This window comes from Nannospalax galili, unplaced genomic scaffold (assembly GCF_000622305.1).
Source record: "Nannospalax galili isolate Female #2095 unplaced genomic scaffold, S.galili_v1.0 scaffold678, whole genome shotgun sequence".
Classification (NCBI taxonomy): Eukaryota; Metazoa; Chordata; class Mammalia; order Rodentia; family Spalacidae; genus Nannospalax; species Nannospalax galili.
Genome location: NW_008341807.1, coordinates 458,498 through 485,202, shown reverse-complemented (window position 1 = coordinate 485,202; position 26,705 = coordinate 458,498). Strand labels below are relative to the sequence as shown.

Sequence of the window (26,705 nt, the reverse complement as noted above, 5' to 3'; positions counted from 1 at the left end):
TGACCTAATACTGCAACTCAAGGTCCTGGAAAGGCAAGAACAAATGAAACCCAAAGCCAGCAGAAGAGAAGAAATAACAGAGCAGAAATTAATGAAATAGAAACAAGGAAAACAATAAAAAGAATCGATGAATCTAAGAGATGGTTCTTTGAACAGCTAAACAAGATGGACAGACCCTTAGCCCAGTTAACCAAGAGAAAGAGCAAATCCAAATCAAAAGAATCAGAGATGAAATGGGAAACATCACAACAGACAACTAAAATATCCAGACCATTATACAGGAATATTTTAAAAACCTATATGCTATTAAATTTGAAAAGCTAAAAGAAATAGATGGATATCTAAAATCCTGGGAACCACCAGAGTTAAACCAAGGAGAGATCAACAGTTTAAACAGACCTCTAACATATGAGGAAATTGAAACAGCAATACAAAACCTTCCAACTAAAAAAAGCTCAGGCCCAGATGGATTTACAGCAGAATTCTACCAGACATTTAAAGACCTCCAACCAACACTACTTAAATTATTCAAAAAAATAGAAACGGGAGAACTCCCAAATTCCTTCTATGAAGCCAGCATCACTCTAATATGCAAAACAGGGAAAGACACAACAAAAAAAGAAAACTATAGATCCATATCCTTAATGAACACAGATGCAAAAATTCTCAACAAAATACTTGCAAACCTCATACAGATGTACATCAAAATGCTCATTCACCATGATCAAGTAGGCTTTATTCCAGGGATGCAGGGATGGTTCAATTACATGCCAGTCAATAAAAGTCATCAATCATCAAAATGGACTCAAAGACAAAAACCATATTGTCATCTCAATAGATGCAGAAAAGGCTTTTGACAAAATACAACATGCATTCATGATAAAAGTTCTAAAGGGAATGGGACTGGAGGTAATATACCTCGACATACAAAGCTACATACAACAAACCCACAACCAACATCATTCTAAATGGAGAAAAACTGGAAGCATTCCCATTGAAATCAGGAACCAGGCAAAGATGTCCATCTCCACTCCTTTTCGACATAGTGCTTGAAACTCTTGCTAGAGCAATAAGACAGGAGAAGGAAATTAAAGGAGCACTACTTAGAAAAGAAGAGGTCAAACTATCCCTTTTTCAGATGATATGATACTATACCTAAGAGATCCCAAAAGTTCCACCAGAAAACTCCCAGAACTGATCAACAGTTTCAGCATAGTGGCAGATTATAAAATCAATATACAAAATCGGTAGTCTTTTCTATATACCAATATAGCAAGCAATTGGAGAAATAATACAGGGAAAATCTCCCGTTCACAATAGCTGCAAAAAAATTAAAATATCTTGGAATAAACCTGACCAAAGACACCAAAGATCTCAACAATCAAAATTTTAAATCATTAAAGAAAGAGATTGAAGAAGACACCAGGAGATGGAAGGACCTCTCATGCTCATGGATTGGAAGAATTAATATTGTGAAAATGACCATCCTACCAAAAGCAATATATAGATTCAATGCAATCCCAATCAAAATCCCCATGACATACTTCACAGAATCAGAAAAAAAGCCATCCTTAAATTCGTTTGGAACCACAAAAGACCCTGGATAGCTGAAGCAACACTAAGCACAAAGACCACTGCTGGGGGGATTACTATACCAGATCTCAAAGCATACTACAGAGCTATAGTCATAAAGACAGCATGGTATTGGCACAAAAATAGACATATAGATCAATGGAACATCACTGAAGACAAAACCCAAGGACACGTAATTTCAGCCACCTGATATTTGACAAAGGTGCCAAGAACACACAATGGAGGAAAGACAGCATCTTCAACAAATGGGGCTGGCAAAACTGGATCACCACCTGCAGAAGAATGAAACTAGATCCTTATCTTTCACCTTGCACAAAAGTCAACTCCAAATGGATCAAAGACCTCAATGTGAAACTAGAAACCCTAAAACTATTAGGAGAAAATATTGGCAGTAACTTACAAGATGTATTTGTAGGAAAGGATTTTCTCAATCAGACAGAAGTTGCTCAGGAATTAAGGTCAGCAATCAACAAGTGGGACCTCATTAAACTAAAAAGCTTTTGTACAGCAAAAGAAACAATAAAAAAAGTGAAGAGAAAACCCACAAACTGGGAAAAAAAAATCTTCACCAGTGACACATCTGACAGAGGCTTAACATCCAGAATATATAAAGAACTTAAAAAACAAGCATGAAACCAAATGACCCAATTAAAAGATGGGCTAAAGATCTAAACAGAGTATCTTCTTTCTTCTCAAAAGAAGAAATAAAGATGGCTAAGAAACATCTTCAAAAGTGTTCAACATTGTTAGTAATTAGGGAAACGCATATTAAAACCACCCTAAGGTATCACCTTACACCAAACAGACTGGCTAGGATCAAGAGAACAAATAATACCAAATGTTGACGAGGATGTGGAGAAAGGGGAACGCTCATTCACTGCTGGTGGGATTGAAAACTCCTGCAACTCCTATGGAAAACAGTGTGGAGAACTCTTAAAAACTGAAAATGAACCTACCATACGACCCAGTTATACCACTCCTTGGCATATATCCAAAGAACTCATCCTATTGCAGAGACACTTGTACATCCATGTTTGTTGTTGCTCTTTTCACAACAGCTAAGAGATGGAAGCAATCTAAGTGCTCCTCAACTGATGAGTGGATAACAAAAATGTGGCATATTTACACAGTGGAGTTCTACTCAGCAGTAAAGAAAGACGAAATAATGAAATTTACAGGTAAATGGATGGATCTAGAAACTGTTATACTAAGTAACACAGAGTCAGAAAAACAAAAGACGTATGTTCTCCCTCATTTGTGGATCCTAGCACCAAATCCTTTCAATCCATGTTCTTTTAATAAAATGATGCTGTATAGCAGTCTCTTCTGTGTGAAATAACAACCATCACCACGACTTCAACTGTGCTTGCTTGCTAAACATTGTCACAATTGGGCTCTTGATGGTTGTGCTCCTTCATTAAAGGAAGGGCAAGCAGGGTCACTGGACCCTCACTGGAGTATCCAGCCACTCTTCCCAGCCAACTGTATGTACTTTGGTCCTAATCACACATGGTCTCCTGGATTTGGGGGTGACTAAAGTATATAATCTTGGGACGGCTAGGAAGAGAAGGCTTGATCCACACTGGGTAAAGGCTTTCAGGTGTGCATACCTGCAGGTTATTCATATACCTCAACAACCCCTCAGTCATCTCAGTAAGTAAGCTCAGTAAATTCGTTGGTTTTCCAGGAAAACTTTGATAAAAAAATGGTTTGACACTAGAACCTTAAAAGGGGATAAATATTGCTTAGTATCCCCAGGAAAAAAATTCTCACAAAAGAAAGAAAATTTATTTGTTAATGTTATGTCTCATAGTCATTAAAAAAGAAAATTAGAATGTAAAAGATGTTAAAAGAACATGGGAATGGAGATATTTTCTAAAATAGAAAAAATGAGAAAGCCTAAGTAAGTGATGAAGGTCCATGTAGGTTATGATATATAAAGGATGAGACAAAAATAACATACACATAATCTTAAAATTTCTAAGGTCATAGTTCAGTCAACTAGTTTAAGAACAAAATATATGTCTAGTCAAGGTTTATCTGAGAACATTTGGTTTCTGCCCAAGCTTTATCTACACAGGATATGGTAATCAAAACTACCAGACTGGTGGAACTAACCTTCTTGGATATTTAACAGCCATACTTTGAGGCCTATACTAATCTGGTCAAAGGGACTTAAAGGACAGATTTTTGCTCCTTGCCCTCCAAGGACAACTAAGTTCCAAGGGACTATGGAGAATCTCTCAAAATAGCCTGTAACTGTGGTGAGTCACCTGTCCTCTTGTTCAGGGAAGCCATGGAAACCCCACGAGATGGACCTGAACCAGTGTCGAGTCTACAAAGATGAGGGTCAACTCAGAGGAATCATTTCCTCCATGCTTCCAAGTGAAGCCAGCCACAGTCAAGCAGACCTTTGATTTATTTTTTCAAATAGATGAAACTGGTAAAAGAAAGGATCCAGGGGCTCCTCCGAAGCCCATGTGAACCCTGAGGAACAGATCCTCAAATGACATTTGATATTAATGAGTAAAAATAAATTGGTTTATTTGGGCCAACTGTATAATCTTAAACACCCAAAAGGAAAGTATAAGCAAAGGGTAAAGTCATCAGTATATTCCTTTAAGAGTTCAAGGGATTACACTTCCCAGACATTCCAGCCAACTGTATGTAATTTGACCCTAATCATACATGGCCTCCTGGATTTGGGGAGGGCTAAAGTATACAATCTGGGGAAGGCTAGGAAGAGAAGGCATGACCCATGCTGAATAAAAGCTTTCCAGTATGCATACCCTCAGGTCATACATACACCTCAGCAACCCCTCAGTTATCTCTAAGCCTTTGAGAGGGAACTGATACTGATTCTAACCACTCCAACAGCTATCAAAATACCTGAAAGCAAATCCTGAATCCGTCACTCTCGAGTCCAGCCTTGGCAGACAAAAGAAAAATGAGGAGGTACCCAATAGAGGGATGCTTTTGGAAGCTCTCATTAAGAAATTGCAATGAACTCTGATATGAACATTTGAAATTTGTTCTGTTCTGACTTTTGTTCTAGTTCCCTGTCTAGACCTTGTAATGCTAACTACTCTTGCCTTTATTTCTCCTTCACATCTCCTATTCACCAGTCAAGGACTTTCTTTTCTCCCTACAGACAAGAGTTATGCAATTTGGGACTCTTTTAGATAGACCCACTGAATGGGTACCCCAATTGTCTCACCCTGCATCCCTGCTCAGCATGAAGAAGCCAGAGCAGTCTGCGTCCTGATTCCTTATCAGCAATTTGGGTAACCTCTTCAGAAGATGGTGTGATAAAAATAGGAGGTAGGAACTGGCTAGGCAGTTAGTGTAAAAAGACCCCAAAGAAAAATAGCCAATTTCTTGGCTAAAAGTCAAAATGTCCTTGGGCCTCTTAGCAACATATTCTGTTCCAAAGGCCAAAAATGTCAAAAGTATTTGGGAGCTTTTATCTAATCTCTAAAAGATTTGGGGGTTACCTCTTCAGAAGGGGGGAATGTTAGAGAAACAAAAAGCCCCATAAAAAAGAAAGAGTACATGAAGTTATCAGAAAAAAAGTGATGGGGAGATACGGGAGGAGTTCGAGGGGAGGGAGTGGGTGTGGATTTGATCAAAACACCTTATATGCATGTATGAAGTTCTCAATAAATAAAATATTTTTCAGTGATATCCTGGGCTTAGTATTTTAAATTTCAATGGCCCCCACCCCAGTCCCAGATTAATTCTATACACATATAAGTGATACCACTTTCCTACAGAAGATACAAAGAGCAGCAGCAGCCTTTAGTTACAAAACTACATAGGTCCAGAAACAAATTATCTGTTAAGTACAAACTCGCTCCTAAGAAATCACCTATACTACACTCTAAGTGCAAGTGTTAGGACTATAGAATTAATACTGCTTTAAAGATTAGCTAGTGAAAAATAACCGTGGAAGCTAAGTCAGCAAACAGGTCTGAAAGAAATGATAGTTTCTTAAAATTGGATGAAGACATCTTCCACACAATTTCCTATCACTGAAACACAAAACACTCCATTATATTCCAAAATAGATCAGCGACACCATCGTACAGGCAGGCAAAATAAAGACCATGGAAGAGCTCTTTTCTGTCAAGATGTCTTTGTAAATGATACTGCTTATTAGATGGCTCACTTTTGGAGTCCATTTATGGCATGCAAAGTACCCAGAATCAGTTATCATGAAAATGGTATTTGTTTAACAGCAAGGGACACAGAGAGGCAGACAAAAAGCAAACACAAACACAAACACAAACTCTCTTTCTCTCGCATAAACATGAATGTCATAAAGTGAGTCTAAGTGGTCCATTCTTAATTAAAAATGTCTTTAAAAAATAATGCTGGGTATTGAATTCAGGGCCTTACACATGGTAGGCAAGTACTCTACCACTGAACTATATCCTCAGGTATCAATCTGTCTTAAAGTTGTTATTACCATACAGATAGTATTAGAAAAAACAGCACATAATTTTGCACCATGTGGACAAATACCACTTTTATTTCTTAATTTTCTATCATGTGAACAAATATCACTTTTACTTCTAAGACAGGTTGTGGAACAAACTCTGAAATAAAGTTCAGTGCATATCGCTGGCAAGGAGAAGGTTACTAAACTCAATCTGCTAGTTTGAAAATTAGAAAATTATGCATGTTGTTTAATACTAAATGCTTGGGGATGGAGAGAAGGCTCAGAGGTTAAGAGCACTGGCTGCTCTTGTAGAGGACCAGGACTCAATTCCCAGCACCCATATGGAGGCTAACAGTGGTCCTTAACTCCAGTTCCAGGGATCTGATATCGTTTGTCCTCTGCAGGCACACTGCATGACACGGGTGTACCTACTTACATGCAGGCATAACATTCATACACATAAAAAAAAAAAGAATAAATAAAATATTAAAAAATACTTAATACTCAAGGACTTAAAGTGTGTTCTTAGTCTTTTACTTAAAATGGACTGAAATGCAAGGCTGTAGGCACTGAAAGCCAGCCACGTCTGAAATCTCAAACTACTTAGTTATGTGTTTTTTCTTTAAATACTTTCATTTCTCAATATTCTTTAATAAAAGCTATATATCATAATATCCATTCAAAGACAGTATTTCATGACTATCTAAAGTTTTGGTCAAAGGGTATCTTATTTTTTAAATATTTTATCTATTATTTTTATTTTATGTGTATGTGTGTATTGCCCGCATGCAGGTAAGTGCACCATGTCGTGCAATACCCACAGAGGTCAGAAGAGGCTGTTGGATCTCCTGGAACTGGAGTTACAGGCAGTTGTTAGCTGCCATGTGGGTGCTGGGATTCAAACCCCGGTCTTCTTCAAGAAGAACCAGTGTTCTTAACTGCTGAGCCATCTCTCCAGCCCCTGTCTTTCATTTCTTTTAGTACAACTTTTCCTAATTTCTTTCATGCCTAAATTAATTTCTTTTGACTGAGGGCAAATAAAAATTTTTAAATGCCAGCAATACACTTTGGGAAAGAAACAAGGAAAACGCAATGTGAACAGAAAAGTTTAATAAGGAATATAGTAATAAAAACTCCCCCAAACTAGTGATACTGACTAACTGAACCAGGTCTGAGGTGTCACCTTTGTCACACTCAATTCACCAGGAATCTTTAGTTTAGCTTTGAAAGGCAAATGCCTTTTCCCCTCTTGTTTATTCCTATGACAGGAGGCTTTCTTACCGTGCATGGCATGTTTGGGGCCTGAGAAGAGCTTGACCAGGGCCCAGAAGGCATCTTCCTCATTCATGTACATGAGGAGTAGAGCTGTGATCTGGCTCATCCCCTGACAGTACCCAACTTCCTAAGGAAAACCAGAGATGGGGGAATTTAAAATCAAATTCCAGGTAAACAGACAAGATAAAGGTTGATTTATTAAATACCAGGAGATGCCTAGATGTATTAGTTAGTGGGCAATTGTAGAGATAAATATTATAAATTATATTATAAATTATAAATACTACAGCATTTATAGCTATATATATGTATAATCTACAGCATTATGGCACATATCATAAAAGAATAAAGCTGTGATCAAGAATAGACAGGTTTGGGGCTGGAGAGATGGCTCAGTGGTTAAGAGCACTAGTGGTTAAGGCCCAGGTTCGATTCCCAGCACCCATATAGCAACTAACAACCATCTTTAACTCCAGTTCCATGAGACCCAACACCCTCTTCTGACCTCTGCAGGCACTGCACAACATGGGTGCATACATGCAGGCAAAAATATTTTTTAAAATATTTTTAAAAAGAATGGACAGGTATAGGCAAAACCTGCCCCCACATTAAAAAAACAAACAAACAAAAAAAAAAACTGTGTTCTGCTTCTAATATCTATTGTTTCTAATGTAGAATGACTCATCTCTTAAAGTTGCTAATATTCACTTCATTGTATATATGGCTCCCAGATGTTGGCAAATTCTCCTGAAATTCCCAGTTTCATGTCTTGTGCCATCTCTATATTTCTACCCTTAAGTAGATACTTTTGGGATGTCCACTCTGTCTACGTTCCCTCTCTGGGAACTGCCTGCTCCCCTCACAGCTCCTTGCTTATGATGTGGCCTTAGGGATTCATGTTGGTGTCACAAGAACCATGGCTAATGGAGTAGATGAGGACCCCTGATCCCAAGGAGCAGTCAGACTTTATACTCTCAGGAAATCTTAAGAAAAACCAAAGAGATTATAGCCACATGGAGTTTATAGCCACACTGAGTCTATGGGTAAAATTTTAGCAGTGAAAATAACTAACAAGTAGGAGAGAGAAACAAAACAAGCGTGTCCTCATAATAATCAATGATACCATGTAGCCCCAGATTAGGAAAGAGAAAGCACAGCTCCCCTCTCACTGAATGCATTTTCCAGCACCTATTCCCACGAGGCCCAGCTATTACTTCACTTACGTAGGGAGTTCCTGCAGTAAATGCCTTTTAAAGTTTTCTAGTTTGAATAAATTTCTGCTCCTGTAACTTAAGGGTTTTAGTTACAGTTGAATCAATACATTCCAAGGGTCAAAGGTGGTCTTCCCTGGCAGCTAGTCAACGAGTATTTACTCAAGACCAGGTTAGGTCTTGGCCCAACTTATCCTCTCTCCAGAATAGTAGATGCCCTAGAAGCAATACAGCCAAGGTTTAGTCTGTCCACTCCTAGTGGACTCATCCTGGAGATAAAACATGATACTGAAAACCTGCTTAGGAGTCATGAAGAGTTAGCAAGTCACCAGCTCTACCTACCCCCACCATTCCTAGTCCCATGAGCCTAAAATATAAAAACAAAATAAAGACCACAAAAATGTAACCAAACAGAATAATGAGGAAAAAAGCAGCTCACTACCATCTTGTGGTCATATCTAGGTTTTTCTACTTCCAAGCCTAAGGCTCTAGAGTTATCACAGGAGCTATAAAAATACCCTCAGAGCTAAAAGGGGCTGTGGAGACCATCTGAGATGAAGAAATGAGTCTGGTGAGTGTCTTGTTACATAAGAAGTGACAAAAAGAATCTCTAGTTTCTCAAAATACAACTCAAAGAACTAGGCAGGCGTGGACCAACTTACCGTATTATAGATAGAATATGCGGCAAGAACATGGAATAAAGATTGTTGCCTAGAGAAATAAATTGCATTAAATCAATTTTGTTAGTGCGCACATTTTAAAATTATACACTTAAAAAACAGGTTGACTTAAAACAAATAGACAATCCAAATAAAACTAGTATTATAATTAGAACTGTCCCAGACTCAAATTGAAACAGAACTCTAAGCAGTCTAAATTTGAGACTATAACATTCATTCTAACAGAAAGACTTTATGCCCAACACACAAAGGTGCTAAAGCGTTTCTTATGTTTGTCTCCTTCTTTATTCTGAAATCATCCCGACAGAAGCCACATGTCTAACAGACTGTGGAGTGGCCTCTGAAGACCTGGTTAGAGACCAAGTCAGTGCAGTAACTGGCAGTACTGGGAGATCCCCCAGGCTCCCTGAAAGCCTTCAATAAAAAGTGCTATTTTTGATAGCCAGGAAGAAGGCGTCAAGATTGATAGTGGAAGCAGGAGAGCTGCACTCACTATATTCGTAACAATTCACTGGTACCTGAGACCTTAGGTCTGAAAGACCTGTCTGAGTGATGCAGGAGGACTGCAAGTTCGAAGCCGTTTTGGGCTACATAGTGGGACTCTGTCTCAAAAAAACAAAGCAGAACAAAACAGAAAAGAGGAAGGATTCTACCAGGAGATATGACCATGACTCCACAGAGCTGGAGGTGAAACCCCCACCCAACCACTTCAGGTTCTTGATGCTACTTTGGCCTCCTCATGCCTCAACAGGCAAAAGAGTAGCTGACTCTGATTGCTGCTGCTGCCCAATGGATACAAGAAAGATTGCATCTGGAATAAAAGACAGCATCTGGGGGATCTCTTTGCATGTATATGAGTAAAGAACTACAGCAACACAACTTAGGGAGATTGCTAATGGTCCAGATTGTTCAAGATTGAAAATCTGAGTACTTTTACTACATAAAGGACTATAACCAGCTGAAGTACTTGCTGAAGGCAAAGAAAATATGGATGGAGCAATGGAAGAAGATAGTCATAAATGACCATAGAAATGATACTTCTTTCTTAGAGGTTTGTAGGAATATGTCTGAATATTAAAATTTTTCTTCTTTCCCTACCATTTTATGTTAGAACTATTACTAAGTAACTTCATATCATGATATCTAAGATACAGGCTATCAAAGCAGAAGTGTGACTGTCAGCCAAGAAGTTGACATCTACTTGCACAGCCAGGCCTAACATGTTTTCAGCTATAAACTGAAAAGCTGCATCATGTTAGATGTGATTTGCTAAGATCTCATCTGGAAGTATGAATGGCTTGGGGGCAACACAAATGAGCACCAAGTTGACAAGGACAGACTGCAGTGGTTAGCTGTGTGTGTTAGCTTGGCTAGACTACAATTCCTCCATTGCTCAAACACTGACCTACGTGCTGCTGTGAAGGTGTTTCATAATTTTGATTAAAGTTCATTATCTGTTGAATTTAAGTGGGGAAGGTAAATGGAATCTTACTAAGTCCATCTGGTTTTCCCAAAAGAAGAGATCCAGCCACAGGACAGCAGTTTCAGCTTGTGCCCTGGGCTTCTAGCCTGCCCTTCCTGGTGGCCTCTATGTGTGTCAAGCCGATCTCTGAATATACATCTCCTACTAGTTTCTGTTTTGCCTGTTGGCAAATACTGATACACAGGTCAGTGAAATGGTACCTTTCATTCATAAATTGTCACAGCAATGATATGCCAGTGCACAGTACTAATACTGCTACACTCAATTCACTAACTTCCCATTTGGTTCATCTTTTGTTTCATTTATACGTGAAGTCAAGATTAGAGAGATGGATTTATTACTACTGATGATCTTTAAACACACACAAGTCCTCATTCCTATAAATGGCCTCAAACTTGCAATCTTCCTGCCTCAGCCTCCCTAAGGTCCACAACGTACTAAGAATTTTCAAATTGTAAAACGAGCCCTCACAAATTTTACATGTATTATGTCACTATTTTAAAAGTTAAATGCAATCAGATCCCAAGTTTCACTCAATTGGGATTCACATCATCTGCAAAAACCTTTAGGGTCTAAAAGGATCTAAATGAAAACTATAGTCCATACAAGACATTCTAAAAGCACAGTTTAACTTATTGACTCTGATAGACTATTTGTAGATGTTAGTCACATTTTATAATAGTAAACTTTACTTACTTAACACCGTATCTGTCTCTAAACATAATATGGTCCCTAAATGTGCGGTTGACATCAAGGTCTATTTGTCTGATATCAGGTGAACAACCCCGTGCTCTGTGTTTTAATTTCTGAAGAAGAAAAAGGGAAGAAAGCATATTTTTATGAAAATTACTTGTTGAAAATCTATGATGAATAATAAAATAATGGTCATTAAAAAATGGGGGGGGGGTAGAAAAATCATTCCCACAGTTAAAAAAGCAAACAAACAAAAGCCTCGGCCACATAAAAGGTGCACAAAGAAAACTTCCCTTTCTTCCCCATTTTCTACTGGTCCCTTCTGTCTTCCCTCACCTCTCCTTTCCATGGTATCAGTAGTGAGGATTCTGTTTAGTAGGGAATTTTGAGGGCTATGCATTACTCAGAGTGTGTAAAAGCTCTTCATGATTGAGCCACATAGTCTACAATTTTCTTTCTGCACAGTATTTTTGTTTCCTTTGGAATTAATCATTGCCTTGCTTCTTGATTTGTTTCATTTCTTCACCCTTGGAGCTAATTCAGTTCCACTGTATGTTATAGAGATTTCTGGTGAGATTTCAAAAGAAAAGCCACCAACTTCTTGAAGACTCTCCCAAAGCAGCCAAACATGCTTCTGCCTGGGTGGCTTGAACTCAGAGATGCTGCCCAGCTGAGGTCTTCATCATTTGCTGAGGCTTCCTAGGCTTTGCTCTAAGCTTGGGTCTCCCAGTTCCTAGGTCTCAATGTCTTACCTTTCTTGGTTTACAGCCTTGGCTCTGAAGAAATAAATGCATTCTCCAGTAGCTATTGTAAAAGAGTATACAGAAGGTGAAAGTTTGGAAACCTTGAATACCTGGTGATTTCAACAGACTGTTCAGTTGCTTTAGGGTTCTAAACTGTAAAGTCTTTTTGCTTAAAAGGCACTGCTTTATGGTCTCTGGGTCTCCTGTGTTGAATTCTTGTCTCCTTATACAGGATCTGTTCTCTAGAAACTGTGGAGAGCTGTTCTCTTCATCTCGGGAAGCTTCCCGTTTCTCTACTCTATTTGACTCTATTTTCATCACAGCCTTGGGCACCTGGTAGATCCTATCAATCCGACAAACTCATAAACCTCTCAGCCCAGCAAAACTGACTTTAATACTTCCTAATTCCTTCCTCATCCTCCCCTGCCCTGGTTCCATCTCTTTTCTGGAACTTGACTGTTGAGGTATGGGGTCTCCTAAACAGTCATCTTATTTTTCTTGAATTCTCTATTATTTCTCATATCTACACTTTTGAGTTTTATTTTCTGGAAAATTTCTTCAATTATTATTTCCAATTAAGTTTTTCATTTAAATTATATTAAGTTCTTTGTTGTTATAGAATGGTCCTTTTTATAGCATTCTATACTTGTTTTATGAATGCAATATCTATTTCACTTCTCTAATGATAGTAACAGCAATCTTTTAAGTTTTCTTTTTATTCTATGGTCAGTGTCTTATAGGTGCATTTTTCTACTTGTCTACCATGTCTCTTTCCTCAAGTGACTACCAGTGTTTTGTCGTCTGCTTTTATTTGAAAGTAACTATTAAACAAAGCTGTGTGCCCAGGTAGGGTTTCACAGTGGTGATCTCACTACAGAGTGGGAATCCAGAGGGCAGTTGCCATGAGGACACTGAAAGTCTAAGTCTTGCACTGGTCGCATATCCCAGAGGTCTCCACCCAGTATGTGCTGGGAACACAGGATCGGGCTGTTAATGCTCTTAAGGAACATTAATTTTGCCTGTCCAAAATTGGGAATATTACGTTTCTCTGCTTCCTGACAGCAATCCACCCTTAGCAAAGCTGCACCAGCCTCTGCTTCATATTCCCCCTTAAAAGAAACCTACAGTCCTGGTCAGTGTTGTAAGGGGACTTGGGGGCTCCACCTGCTTCTCCTAGACTTTCAACCCACTTCAGTGTTCAGCTTCGTCTTCATTTACAGAGGTACCTGCAGGTGGCAACTACCAAACCTTCTAGAGATGTGAGATACAAACGCTATGGTTTCTCCAGTTTCCCGCTGCCGGCACAGGAATTAACTTCCTCAGACTTACCGTGTTTACTAAAGGCCTGTCTACACACTGCTTTCCAAACACTGACAGCTGTTAATTCTTCTTCCACTTTCTTATTCCTTGAAGGTTTCCTTTTCTAAAAACTCTGCTGTCAACTTAGTAGCATTTCAGGTGGGAAAGGAGCTAAATTATAACTATGTTTCTTATCCCCCATGTTTAACCAGACAGAACAATAAAATTCCCGATAATTTGTACTTAACCATGTTTAAGTATAAATAAGCATCCGTAGACACATGTTAATATTGATCATGGGATTGATAATTAAAGTTTAATTCCTAACTTACGGTAAAAGTGGAATAAAGACCACGTGGGTATGTGTAGAATAAATGCAGACCTGGCATGTATGTGTGTGTATACTTTAAGTGGACTTTTGTGTTTTGAGGTGTGAATTCAGAGAAGGCTTTTAAAACGTAAGAGTGGATCCAGTGGGATAGTGTTTCTCTAGCATGCGAGAGGCCCTGAGTTCCATCCCCAGCACTGTAAAAATTACCAAAATAAATCATGAACAGTAACCACTGTATGTTCCAGAGTTCTGAAGACAGAGGAAGATAAATAAGAGGACTGTCAAATTCATATAACCAGTAAAATGTTATTTCTGTTAACAGAGAATAAGACACTATAAAAATTTTAGCTTTAGGAATAGCACTCTATATACATTTGGTCTCTTAATATCTTTTATTATTAAAGAAACAATGAAGGACAGAGGGGCCACTTGCTCTGTAGGCCTCCTGGTAAAAGATGAGATGTCAAAACACAGAAAAAAAAATTTGACAAGACATGATAAAAAAAAAAAAGTCTTAAAATTTAGCTGGAGAAAAGAAGATCCAAACATATCTATAATACCAGCTTCTCTCAAAGACATGAAAATCCATCACAACAAGGACCCTATGACAGAGGCAAAGCCCAGTTAAGTAGGCAAAAACAGTATAGGGCAGAATTGTTACTTATACCTCAAAATGTTTACAAGGTAATGTAGAAGATACAACGAATCAAGCATATTTCTTAGTTCCCAAAGGAAAGGAGGTAATCGGTTTCAACAGCTACCTCTGAGACTGGCTGGGTTGAGTGTCATGAATATCAAAATAACAGATGAATAAACATTTTCTCTAAAAGGAATGGATTTGATCTAATGAACCCATGAGCTAAGGGCAGCAGCAAAGTGGAAGGTTCTTAGATATAAGATCAGCACTAGGTCTATTGGGGTCCTCCCAGATCCCTAAGGCAGCCTCATACTATAGAAGAGTTTGTTACCCACCATGGACCCACCCTCTACCATTTGTAAGGTATATCACTAAATATAAGAAAGAGAAATACAAATAGGTCAGAGCCAGAACTGCCTGGATTTTAAATCCCATTTCTGTCCCTGCATGAAAATTTACTTCACCTAAGCTCATTTTCTAACCTGTGAAATGGAAGTAATAATGATAAGGAGAATAGTGGTACAGCCCGCCTAGTGTTACAGCAAGGATTAAATAAGGCAATTCTGGGGCTGGAGGAATGGCTAAGTGGTTAAGAACACTGACTGTTCTTGCAGAAGACCCGGGTTCGAATCCCAGCACCCACATGGCAGCTAACAGCTGTCTGTAACTCCAGTTCCAGGGGATCCAGCAGCCTCTTCTGTCCTCTGCTGGCATTGCACAACACAGGTGTACTTACCTACATGCAGACAATACACGCATACACATAAAATAAAAAAATAAAAATTTAAAAGATAAATAAATAAGACAGTTCCTATAGAGCACTTACACAATACCTGTATAGAAAGCACTCAAGGCAGCATCAGCTCTCCCTAAGGTGAAGTAAATAAGATGTTTCTAAAATACAGTAATATGAAGCTTTAAAATAAAACCAATCATATCCAAACTGGAGAGAAAGGATTAGAAAAGGTTTTCAAAAGAGCCTGGAAAATTCATCCCTCTCATTCTTCCCACAGAAGCAAAGTCCCCTACCACCTCAGATACTTTCTAGTCCATCAATTTATTTTTCTCCTTTCAACTCAGTCCTAAATTTTTGTTTTATTATGTTACATCCTAATCAGTATGTAATCATTTCTATAAAATCCCATCTCCTCCCATCTCCTCCTTCTTGACACTGCACTTATCTGTGTGCTACTCAGCACCTTACACAGAGGTCTGTTCCAAGAAAGACCTCACAAGTTAGCAGGTGAAGTTGAAGAGCTAAATGCTCATAACATGCCAGGCACCACCAGAGAAACACCTCGGTAAAGGACAGGTAAAGGACAGTTACTCCTGCTAAGATGCACTTCACGTGTAGAGAACAACCTGAGCCAGTTTTGTAGAGGGACAAAGAAAGAGTAGTCAGGGAAAAAAAGACATTCAATGATGATGTTAGCCAAATTAAACAGTAACTATAATGTTTCAAAGTGTTAAACATTATGAACTTGGAGCACTAATAGTCATTTGGTTTGTTGCGCTATAAGGTTTATTAAATCACTCTCACATTAACTAGTCACTGGGTGACTATTCTACGCAGGAAAAGGTCTAAATATAACTGAAAATTGTAGTCCTATTACTAACAAGTGTCCTCCAAATTTATGCCCATTCAGAATCTGTGCATGTGATTTTACTTGGAAGTAGAGATTTTGATGATGTGATCAAGTTAATGATAAGTATACAGTGCATTACAGTGGACCCTAAATCCAATTGTTAGCATCTTCATTGGGGAAGAAAGACAGATACACAGGAAAGATGGTCATGTGACAAAGAAGGCAGAGAAGGAATAACACAGCTACAAGCCATAGAATACTAAGGATTGCTGGCCACCACCCAAAGCCAGCAAAGGGTGAGGAGGGATTCTTCCCTAGAGTCTTGAGAGGCAGCCTAGTCCTACAAATACCTTAACTTCTGACTTCTATCCTCCGGAACCATGAAAGAATGGACTGGTGTGGTTTTAAGTCACCCAGATTGTACCCTTTGATTCTAAGAGCCCTAGGAAACAATCAGAGCATGCAGATAGAAGTACTCTGTATTTTCACTATTTTCCATGTTTACTACTTAAACAGATACTGAGTACCTGCTATATGCTGGGCACACCGCACTAGGTGCTGGTGTTTGCTGTATGCATTTTCTCTCAGACATACTTCATTTTGAACATGGGCTCTAAAATTATGTTGCTAATTTGAAACTATGATACCCTGAAACACAAACTCATTGCCTGTGCAAAATCCACAGAGCTGAATTTTTAAAATCTCGTATTCACATAAAACGAGTAAGTCCTTAAGCAGCACCTCTTACCTTTCACTTGACAAAGTTTCACCTTAGCTCATACATGAAAAAGAAAAGGAAAATATCAGGAGAGAGTAGAGTGCCTTTCACAATTGGTTCGGTTTAAACCATAGTTTTTCTTTTGTCCTATTTGTTCCATTGTAATTCATTCTATTTTATACACTTTCTAAGAAACACATCTTAAAAAATCTATGGGTTGAAATCTTAGGTGTGAAGCTCTTATTCCTCTCAAAGGTCAATATAAACTTAGGTTTAGAGGAGCATAGCTGGGGCTGGGGAGATGGCTCAGAGGTTAAGAACACTGGTTGTTCTTGCAGAAGACCTGGGTTCAAATCCCAGCACCCACATGGCAGTTAACAACTGTCCATAACTCCAGTCCTAGGGGATCCGACACCCTCTTCTGACCTCCGCGGGCACTGCACGACACGGCTGCACTTACCTACATGCAGGCAATACATGCATACACATAAAAAATAAATAAATAAAATTTTTTTTAAAGTTTAAAAAAGAGAAAGAGCATAGCTTAGTTGACAAGGAAGTAAAGGTAAAGGACATGTAATTTAAGGAAAGCAATATGGATCAGTCAGTCAAAAGTCTAACTTTTCATACATAAAAAGAAAATGGACACATCATAATAATCTTAGAAACAAATTCTTCTTTACCCAGTCTTATTGAAGAAAAGAACCATATGTTGAATAAACTGAATTCTGCTGTTATTTCTCCATAAACTTTAAAAGTGATACAAGTCTCTTTATTAATATGGTAAACAAGCATAAGCCACTTTTCCTTATGAATGGATCACTGTGTTTGGACTGATCATTTATATATTTGAAAAGCACTTGACTGCGGACTGATACAACACTTTCATTGAAGTATCTGTTTGAAATCTAAGTAAATTGTCAATAAACAAAACGAAAATATTAAGCATGAAAACCCCAGTAGACTACAATCTGAGTATGATTCAAGTGATGAGAATATCATTTTACCCTAAATGCTAAAAGAAATCACTTTGCATTTTAATTTCAAAGTCACAATTACTTGAGCTACTTACGCTATAAAGGTCTCTTGTTTCTTCTTTCATTTTGGGGATCTCAAGAAGGAGAGCCCAGACTTCACCTCGAAGCTGGAGTGGGATTCCTTTGTAAATTCGTCTATGAAACTGATTAAAAGAAAAGGAAATTAGAGAATACAAACTGACAACAGCTTACAACAGTCCCTTCCACTGACCCAATGAGTGTGTTAGTTTTTTATTTTCATAGTATTTATGACAATGAGTTGATAAATTTTCATTAGTTGATACATTCAGATTCTGTCACTTCTGTTTTTCTTCTGACCCTAAAAGGAAAAGAGACACAGAAGGAAAAAATAAACAAAACACTGCCACAAATGCTCAGTAAATCAATACGCTATACCACCACAAGTGCCCCATAGGGAAACCAGAGCAGAGCCAATGCTCCTTCATATATTGTAAACATCTTACATGCACTTCTTTATGACATACCGTCTGTTCCCACCCTCACCCAGGTGAGCCAAAGAGCAAAAAGGTGGCCTTGTGCCAAAAACATCCCATGGAATGTAGAAAGCATTGTCTAACCCCCTTCCTACCATCATCTCCCTGGGGCCCTGGAGAATAGATGGAGCTCCTTCCCAGGCATCTCTGGCCTTGGTTCAACTGCCCACCTTAAGCTCTGTCCCTTTATTTAACTTGCAGACAAAAACAGCTGACAAATCTCCATCAATGAAAGACAAAGATACCTCCTTACCCCAGTCTATGATGTGTGGGTAATCACACCCAGGGCCTTGCACATACAAGACAAGTGCTCTACCACTGACCTATATCCCTAGCACAAGGTACTGCTTTCAAATGAAATTAGGCATAAGTAATCATCATCATGTTGGATCACTGAAATGTGTATTGTGATTACCCTAAGAACTTTAAGATTTAATAGACTTCTCCATCTTCTTGTAATTATATTTTCCTTCAAGTCTATCCAACATAATACAGAAATCTATTAAGGCCATTACATGTTGTATATAACAACACTCTGAAATTTAAAAAATGTCCACACAAGGAAATGATTAACAAACTATGGCAGGAGCCCTTAAGGAAATTTTAAGGTTTTACTATTTTTCAGATTTTGCAATATCTACAGATACATAATGAGATATCTAGCAGATGGAACTCAAGTCTCAACATTATTTTATGTTTTATAAACAACTTAAATATATATCTGAAGGTAATGTGTGGTGTGTGTGTAAACCTTTTATTGTGTATGTGAGGAGGGGTGCATGAGTGTGTGTGTGTGTGTAAGCACACATATGTGCTCATGCATGCACAGGCCAGAGGACAACCTAGGTGCCATTCTTCTATTACTGTCTCCCTTTGTCTTGTGAGACACAGTCTCTAACTGGTCTGGCACTATGTAGGTTAGGCTGGTTTACCAGGAAGTCACGAGATCCACCTGCCTCCACTTCCCCAAAGCTGGAATTATAAGCAGAAGCCACCACAAGCCCAGCACCTGAAGATAATTTTATTCTGTATTTTCAGTTGTTTTGACTGTGACCTGTTACTTAAGTCCAGGTGTGGAACTTCCCATTCCTCTGAGTGCAAAAGAAGTTTCAGATTCTGGAGCATTTCAGATTTTAAAATTCCACATAGGGATGTTCAACCTATAATTTTTTGGGGGGGGGGTCTTTTTGAGACAGGGTCTCACTGTAGCCCCAGCTGTCCTGGAACTCACTGTGTAGACCAGGCTGGCCTTGAACTCACAGAGATCCTCCTGCCTCTGCCTCCCAAGTGCTGGGACTATAGGCTTGCGCCACCACGCCCGGCTAACCTATAATATTTTAATGTTATGGCTTAAAAAAAAAAATCAAGTTACTATGGTTAAATTCAAACAAAGAAATAGGAAAATTCCAGGTATAAATAAAAATTCAATGGTTTCTATGCTGTTCCAGAGCTAACAGGCAGAAATTAAAAAAAAAAAAAAATCCCAATAGTTCCTATGCTATTCCAGAGTTAAATTTTAATAAGTGAAAAAAGAATTATTGATGATGAACTGTTATTATCCTCACCTAACCCCAACTCAAACTGAGTGTTAAGTATGTACAGGAAATTATTTTAAGCTATTTGCTCATTTATCTCATTTAATTATACTAACAACCTAACTATACATATATGGAAAGCAAATTGTAAATAAGTTAAATAACTTGCCCAAAGGCAAACCCCAAAGGTTATCAATATTTGATGTCAACTTTGAGGGCTGGAGAGATGACTCAGTCAGTAAAATGCTTGCTGCACAAAGCATGAGGACCCACGTTCAGATCCCCAGGAAAAACCAGGCGAAGGGGCATGTGCCTGTAATCCCAGTGTTGGGGAGACAGAGACAGGAGAAAATTCCTAGGCTTGTTGGCTAGCCAGTCTAGTCAAATTAGTGAGCTCTAGGGTCAGTGGGAGAGACTGTCTGAAAAAATAAGGTGATAATACAAATTTAATATTAAACTGACTCCTAATGACTTATGTACAAGAATTTTAAAAACAGTTTTCCAAACAGCTAGTCAATTATTCACATGAACTCACAGCAATGGTGACAGCATGCGTAAGTCCCATGCAAGCTCAAACCAGACAAAATCCCAGCACAGATGTGAGAAAGTAGGTAAGAAACCCAACCCAACCTAAGGAACCACTGGCAATGGATGACCTGGAGGGAGAGTCAATCTTTTCCAAGTATGTGACTCTCAGTAGGTTAACCAGGCTCAAGTGGATGGACTCACAATGAAGGTCATCTGGGTACACAAGTTAGACTCTGCAGGCCTTATAATATATAATACAGTACATTAAATTGGGCGGGGGACAATAAGGGTAGGTGTGGATGGGAGGAATCTATATACCATCAAATTATATTTTTTGAAAATCACAAATATTCAATTAAAAATTTAAATAGATAAAGTGAGGGCTGAGGCTGAAGCTCAGGGGTAGAGTGCTTGCCTAGCATGTACAAGGCCCTAGGTTCAATCTTCAGCACTGCCAAAATAAACAAAAATGACAACAAAAACAGGGAAATCATTGACTAACACAGATGACTTGAACTGCAGCAACGGTTGGGCATTGGCTACTTGCAAATACTATGTCACTGTATGTAAAGGACTGCAGCATCAGTGGACTCTGGCCGCAGTGGGGTTCCTGGAGCCAGCCCCAATGATACTGTACTGACTTAGTCATGCTACACCATTTTTCTTCTCTTCTTTTCAATTATCACAGAAGTTTTGAAAATTTTGTAAAGTACAGTAGAAATTTTATCTAAGTACTGTTTATTCACCAAACAATAGTGTAGTTTACATCTGTTGATCTTTCAATTAACAAAGCATTATTTGCTATTTTCTCTAACAAACCTGTGATATAGGCATAGCAGGCATTTTGCACCCACAAGGAAGGAAATCAAGGTACAGAAAAGTAGCCGACAGGTCACAGTTCTATCTTTCTAAGTCCAGTTTGGATCTCTCTGTCAAACCACATGGCTTCCTAGAAATGACAATGTTATTAAAGTGTGCCACCACAGGAAGCGGCAAATGGCTCTGTTAGATGAGGCACTCAGACTGTCACGAAAGCTGATGGAGAATATGGGTAGGGCTTGAATGGCACGTGGGTTATGGGAAGCCAGTTTCTTTGTAAGTCAAACCATTAAGGGGTGGAGCCGATGCCATATTGGGCACCGGGAACGCGGACCAAGAGAGATCCGAGCTGGAGCGGGGTGGAGCACACATTTCAGATATGGAAAAGGGAAAGCCTGTGAGAACCGTGCTTTTCTAAGTCACCCCTCCCAAATGTCAATATGACGCCTTATGTCAGTTTGCTAGCTCTAGGGCCTCAGGACATGAGTATCCCAAGAAGGGAGGAAAAGGGAAAGAATTTGGTGAAACAATGGGCTGTTGTAGTAGTACCACAAATGTAAACAAATGTTGTAGTAGTACAACATTCTTTAAGAGGTAGAGACTGTCATATCAATTGTACAAGTTAGGAAACTAAGATGCAGAAATTAAGTAATAGTTCAAGTAAACTGTAATCAAAGTTCATATTCAGAGCCATGGAGACTCAAGTCTGGCATCTCAATACCCAGAAGGCTAGCCTGGGCTAAAGAGTGAGTTCCAGGCTAGCCTGCGCTACAGAGTGAAGCACCATCTTTAAAAAAAAAAGTCAAATGCCAGGTGTAGTGCCGCACATCCTTAATCCCAGCACTCAGGAAGCAGAGGCAGGTGGATCTCCTTGAGATAGAGGCCAGCCTAGTCTACACAGTGAGTTCCAGGCCAGCTGGGGCTACAGGGAGACCCTATCTTTAAAAAAAAAAAAAAAAAAAAGTCAAATTCAGTTAGTCTGACATCAGAACCTATCCATGGTCTTAACGACCACAACATAAAACTTCTATACACTGGATTTTAACAATTCTATATTCCAATTAGAAAAGTGTCACTTTTAAACTTTTTAAAAAGTTTTATTTTACGAGTTATTTATATATCTTTTTAAAAAAGTTTCCTGGAACCTATCTTTCATTTCTAGTATCTCTGTTCATTTGTCAAGAAAATTAAGTAGGCTATTTCAGTACTGAACTAAAATCAGACTAAAAAAGCTACTAACAAAAAATCTAATCAAATGACTCTTTACAGTACTCTTTTCCTACTCTTAGTGACCTTACAACAGTGTAAAAACATGCCAGTACACATCACCCTGGCAGCTAACAAGTCACTTTTCAGCCCACCAAGCTGGGCTCAAACGTGTAAGATTTTAAAAACCACCACAGGTATATGCTAAGAAACCAAAGCTCCCCTGCACTATTCACAGCCTGTACTTCCTCCCCGTTTGCTTTCATTAGACCCCATACTCCTCTGGCTCTGATTTCGAATAGGACCTGTCTCCCAAATCTGGACTGAAAACACTTTCCACTACTCACAAGCACTACTGCCTTTCATAACGCCACTCTGCCTCAAAAAATAAACAAATAGGGGCTGGAGAGATGACTCAGCTGGTAAGAGCACTGGCTGCTCTTGAAGAGGACCCAGGTTTGATTCCCAGCACCCACATCTATAACTCCATCAACAACCATCTGTAACTCCAGTTCCTGGGGATCTGACCACATCTTCTGACTTCTGCAGGCACCACACAATACAGGTGCACTTACATGCAAGCAAAATACTCATACACATAAAATCTAAATTTTTTTTTAAATTTTATTGTTTTTATTTTATGTGTATGAGTGTGTTGCCTGCATGTATGTGAGTGCACCCATGTCATGCAATTCCTCGGAGGTCAGAAGAGGGCTTCGGATTCCCCTGGAACTGGAGTTAAGTGTGGTTCGTAGCTGCCATGTGGGTGCTGGGAATCCAACCGGGGTCCTCTGCAAGAGCAGTCAGTGCTCCTAACCGCTGATCCATCTCTCCAGCCCCAAAATTTAAAATATTTTTAAAAAACAAAATAAACAAGTAGCAACAACAACAAAATAAGCAAGCAAACAAGCTAAGCCCTACTGTCTGTAGGAAGGCAGGCAGTCACTGTAAGAACACAGGCAATAGGATCCTCGTGGAAATGTTCATTAAAGCTTCAGTTCTAAAACTCCAAATATTCTCCACCAGAGCTATGTTTTTATTTCCATTCTCTTGTGTTATTGCTATGTAAGTAAGAACTCTGGAAAGAAAACATACCTACCTCTCTTTGGAAGAGACATTAAACAATAACAACAACAACAGCAACAACAACTACTCTGGTATTTTTTTACTTCAGTGCAATTTAAAACAAGGTATGAACTGAGCAGTCATTCTTTTAGAAGGTGCATTCTGTTTCTCAGCAAATTGGACCATATATATATATATATATATAATCAAATGATTCAAATGATTCCACTATTATAGTTATGGGAGAGTGCTTTAAAATTATACATCAAAGAAATAGTTCTGTTAAAATTTCTCTTAATGGGAACTGCATTAGGCAGAGTTGCTATCAAAGTAATAGCAAGCAGAAGTACCCATTTTTACAGACTTACTCCTGACTTCAACAGACAGATATATCCTAGAAAAGAATATAAAGCCATGTAATTCTACAAATACTTTATTAGACTGAATGTGAGACAAAAGTGTAGGCGCAATGCTTCGAAATTTACCCTACAATTACCACGTGAGCAATCTTTCCACAAAGGCAAAAGGAAAATGAGTGTCGGCTCTAGGGCAATCCGGGGACGGCGTGCTACTAACCAGGGGCGCAGAAGTTGTATCTAATTTTCTACTTTGAAGTGATTTCTCTTAAAAACGTCTTGCATTCTAAACTCAATGCTAAAACAAGAATAAACGATGTAAAATGAACTCATTTTGTGTAATATGAAATAGTTTTACTTTAAAATAAGGATACTCAGGATGCTCAAAAAGAGAAAAGGAAGTTAACCCCGTGAGATATCTCCAAACCCAAAGACTTCCATGGTTAAGTAAGTTACACATGATGTAAGATCCCTCCAAAAAACTCACAGCACATGTTATAATATTAAAGACTGAGGAGTCCTACAATAAAGAAACCTCGCTTGACTTTGTTTAGCTCTGGCTTTCCTAACATGACAGAACTACTGAAACAGAGTCCTTTCCTCTCTAATAAGCAGCATATCCTGACCACACACGAAGTAGTACCAGTCCATGTGTTTTTCACTGTTAGCTTATTTGAGCCTCACAAAAACTCTAAAAAATAGGTACTATTGTTACTCCATGTTTCAGATGACCACGCTATGTTAGAAAAAAGTTAGATACCTTCTCCAAGGTCATATAGTTAGTAAGCGTAGACTAGAGTTTGAGCTTCGAATAGTCCATCTAGCTTTACCTTCTCTTAACCTCTAGGACACACTGCTTCTATGCCATACCTATTAGAACCCAAAGCACTGATACTCTACGGACAAATGTTGACAATGTTGGCAAATGTTGACATACAATAATTCCTGTTGATACACGTGACTGGATGGTGACTTCACAGGAAAATGTGCAAGGAAATATGGGCCAGCAAGATGGCTCTGTGGGTAAAGGCACTGGTTGCAAAGCCTGACAACCTGAGTTCAATCCCCAGGATCCACATGGTGGAAGGAAAGAATCAATTCTTGCCAGCTGTCCTCTGACCTCCACATGCACACCGTGGCATACATATGCCCCCCCCCATATAAATGTAATTAAAAAATTAAAGCATAAGGAAATAAAAAAATTCTAAAAGTTTACAGTTGTGTTTTCCTATAAGGCTACATAAGACTCATTCCCTTAAAAAAAACTTTTATAATAAATAAAATTTTTTAGAAAAAGAGTAGGGGCTAGAGAGATGGCTCAGCGGTTAAGAGCACTGGCTGTTCTTGCAGGAGACCAGGGTTTGAATCCTAGCACCCACATGGCAGCTAACAACTGTCCATTAACTCCAGTTCCGGGGGAATGCCACAGCTGCTTCTGTCTTCCACGGTCACTGCACAACATGGGTGCACTTACCTACATGCAGGCAATATATGCATACAATAGCTATCTCTGCTGGATGCTAGCTATAGACTAGGCAGAACGCTAAATCCGTACGTTAACCCATTAAACCTTCACCCCTCTGAAATGAGCACTATTCTTGATATTTTAGATGAAGGAGCTGAGGCTTATGCCAGTGGTTTGCAAAGCATGAAGTCAAAGCCATTTCACACACAGTATGACCACAGTGCTACTTTCCATTTTCATCGTGACTTCTGCGCTGACAGGGGAAGGTCATGGTGTTTCAGCTGCCATGCCTGGGCACAAATCAAGGCATCAACAGCAGAATGTGGCTGTGCCACTGTGTTCTTCACTCACAGTTTTTGTTTTTGTATGTCAGTTTCATTTGAGAACGTCCCTGATAAAATAGCAGAAAACGTTAATTCTCAACTCCTGAGCACAAGTTGCATTAAGTGCTGACTGAGGAACTGGGAAGGACATGGAGCTTCTGCGGCTTAAGTATGATGGCTGCCTCAGAAAAGGTACTTATAAAAATGTTTGAATGACAATTTGAGTCAACTGCTTTATCTCACAAAATACCATTATTACTTGAAAGAATAACTGACTAACCGTAGTTCTATGGTTGTTCAGATTCTGAGGCAGCATTTGGCAGACACTTTCTCAAAATAAATGTAAGGATATTCATGTAAAGGAAGATGGTTGGGGCTGTGTCTGCTGTCACCGAGACCATCTGGCCGTTCAAGCAAAATCAGAACTCTGCAACGCATGCTACAGCACACGTGTGGCCATCAGAGGACAACTTTGTGGTGTCAGTTCTCTCCTTCACCTTTACATCTGGGGTCATCAGGCTTGCTCAGCAAGCACTTTCCCCCGCTGAACTGTCTTATGGTGATCTTGGTGGGCTTAAGTTTTAATCTGGGGGTGGGTGGTTCCCACTCTTACTCCTTTAATTGGCTTAAAACTTAGTATGAACTCAAGGCAAAGCAAAAAGAGTCTAAGGGGGAGCTTGTGGAAGCTTTTGGTAAAGAGACTGCTCCTACTTCCGGGAAGTGTTCAGAGGCCAGTCCTGTCCCTCTCAATCAAGGTGGCTGGTGGGTGCAAAGCCGGGAACTGGTGCGATGACTCTGACCTCAAGGGGAAGCCAGAGAGGAGGTAGAAGGAACTAAAACCCTACCTAACTGAGCAGCCCAATCTGACCACACCCCACCTCTGGACTATCCACCATAGCCTCTCAGTTGCCATAACTGCTCTGAACTGTTACTTCTGACTGACAAGACTCCTAAGGTAAAGCACTCTGCTTCCTTAAACCAAATCTTCAAAAATGAACGTGAATACAGCTTTCACTGTGAAAACCCACGCTGATTTACGCAGCTTCCCACGGAAATGCCACTATTTTAATTACCTTTGCGGTGCTCTTGCATTTCTCCACTATTTTAATCACCTTTGCGGTGCTCTTGCATTTCTCCACTATTTTAATTACCTTTGCGGTGCTCTTGCATTTCTCCACTATTTTAAT

General features: G+C 39.1%; 1 protein-coding gene across 2 annotated transcripts in view; it reads right to left on the bottom strand.

Moving 5' to 3' along the window:
• Usp6nl (USP6 N-terminal like) overlaps positions 1–26,705 on the bottom strand; it is a 149,555-nt gene that overhangs the window by 27,956 nt on the left and 94,894 nt on the right. For both annotated transcript variants that reach the window (XM_029565535.1, XM_008837313.3), the window contains 4 exons: positions 17,763–17,870; positions 11,380–11,489; positions 9,183–9,231; positions 7,316–7,436 (listed from right to left, as the gene is read on the bottom strand). In XM_029565535.1, the coding sequence (XP_029421395.1) occupies positions 7,316–7,436; positions 9,183–9,231; positions 11,380–11,489; positions 17,763–17,870 (388 nt within the window). The remainder of the gene's footprint in view (positions 1–7,315; positions 7,437–9,182; positions 9,232–11,379; positions 11,490–17,762; positions 17,871–26,705) is intronic.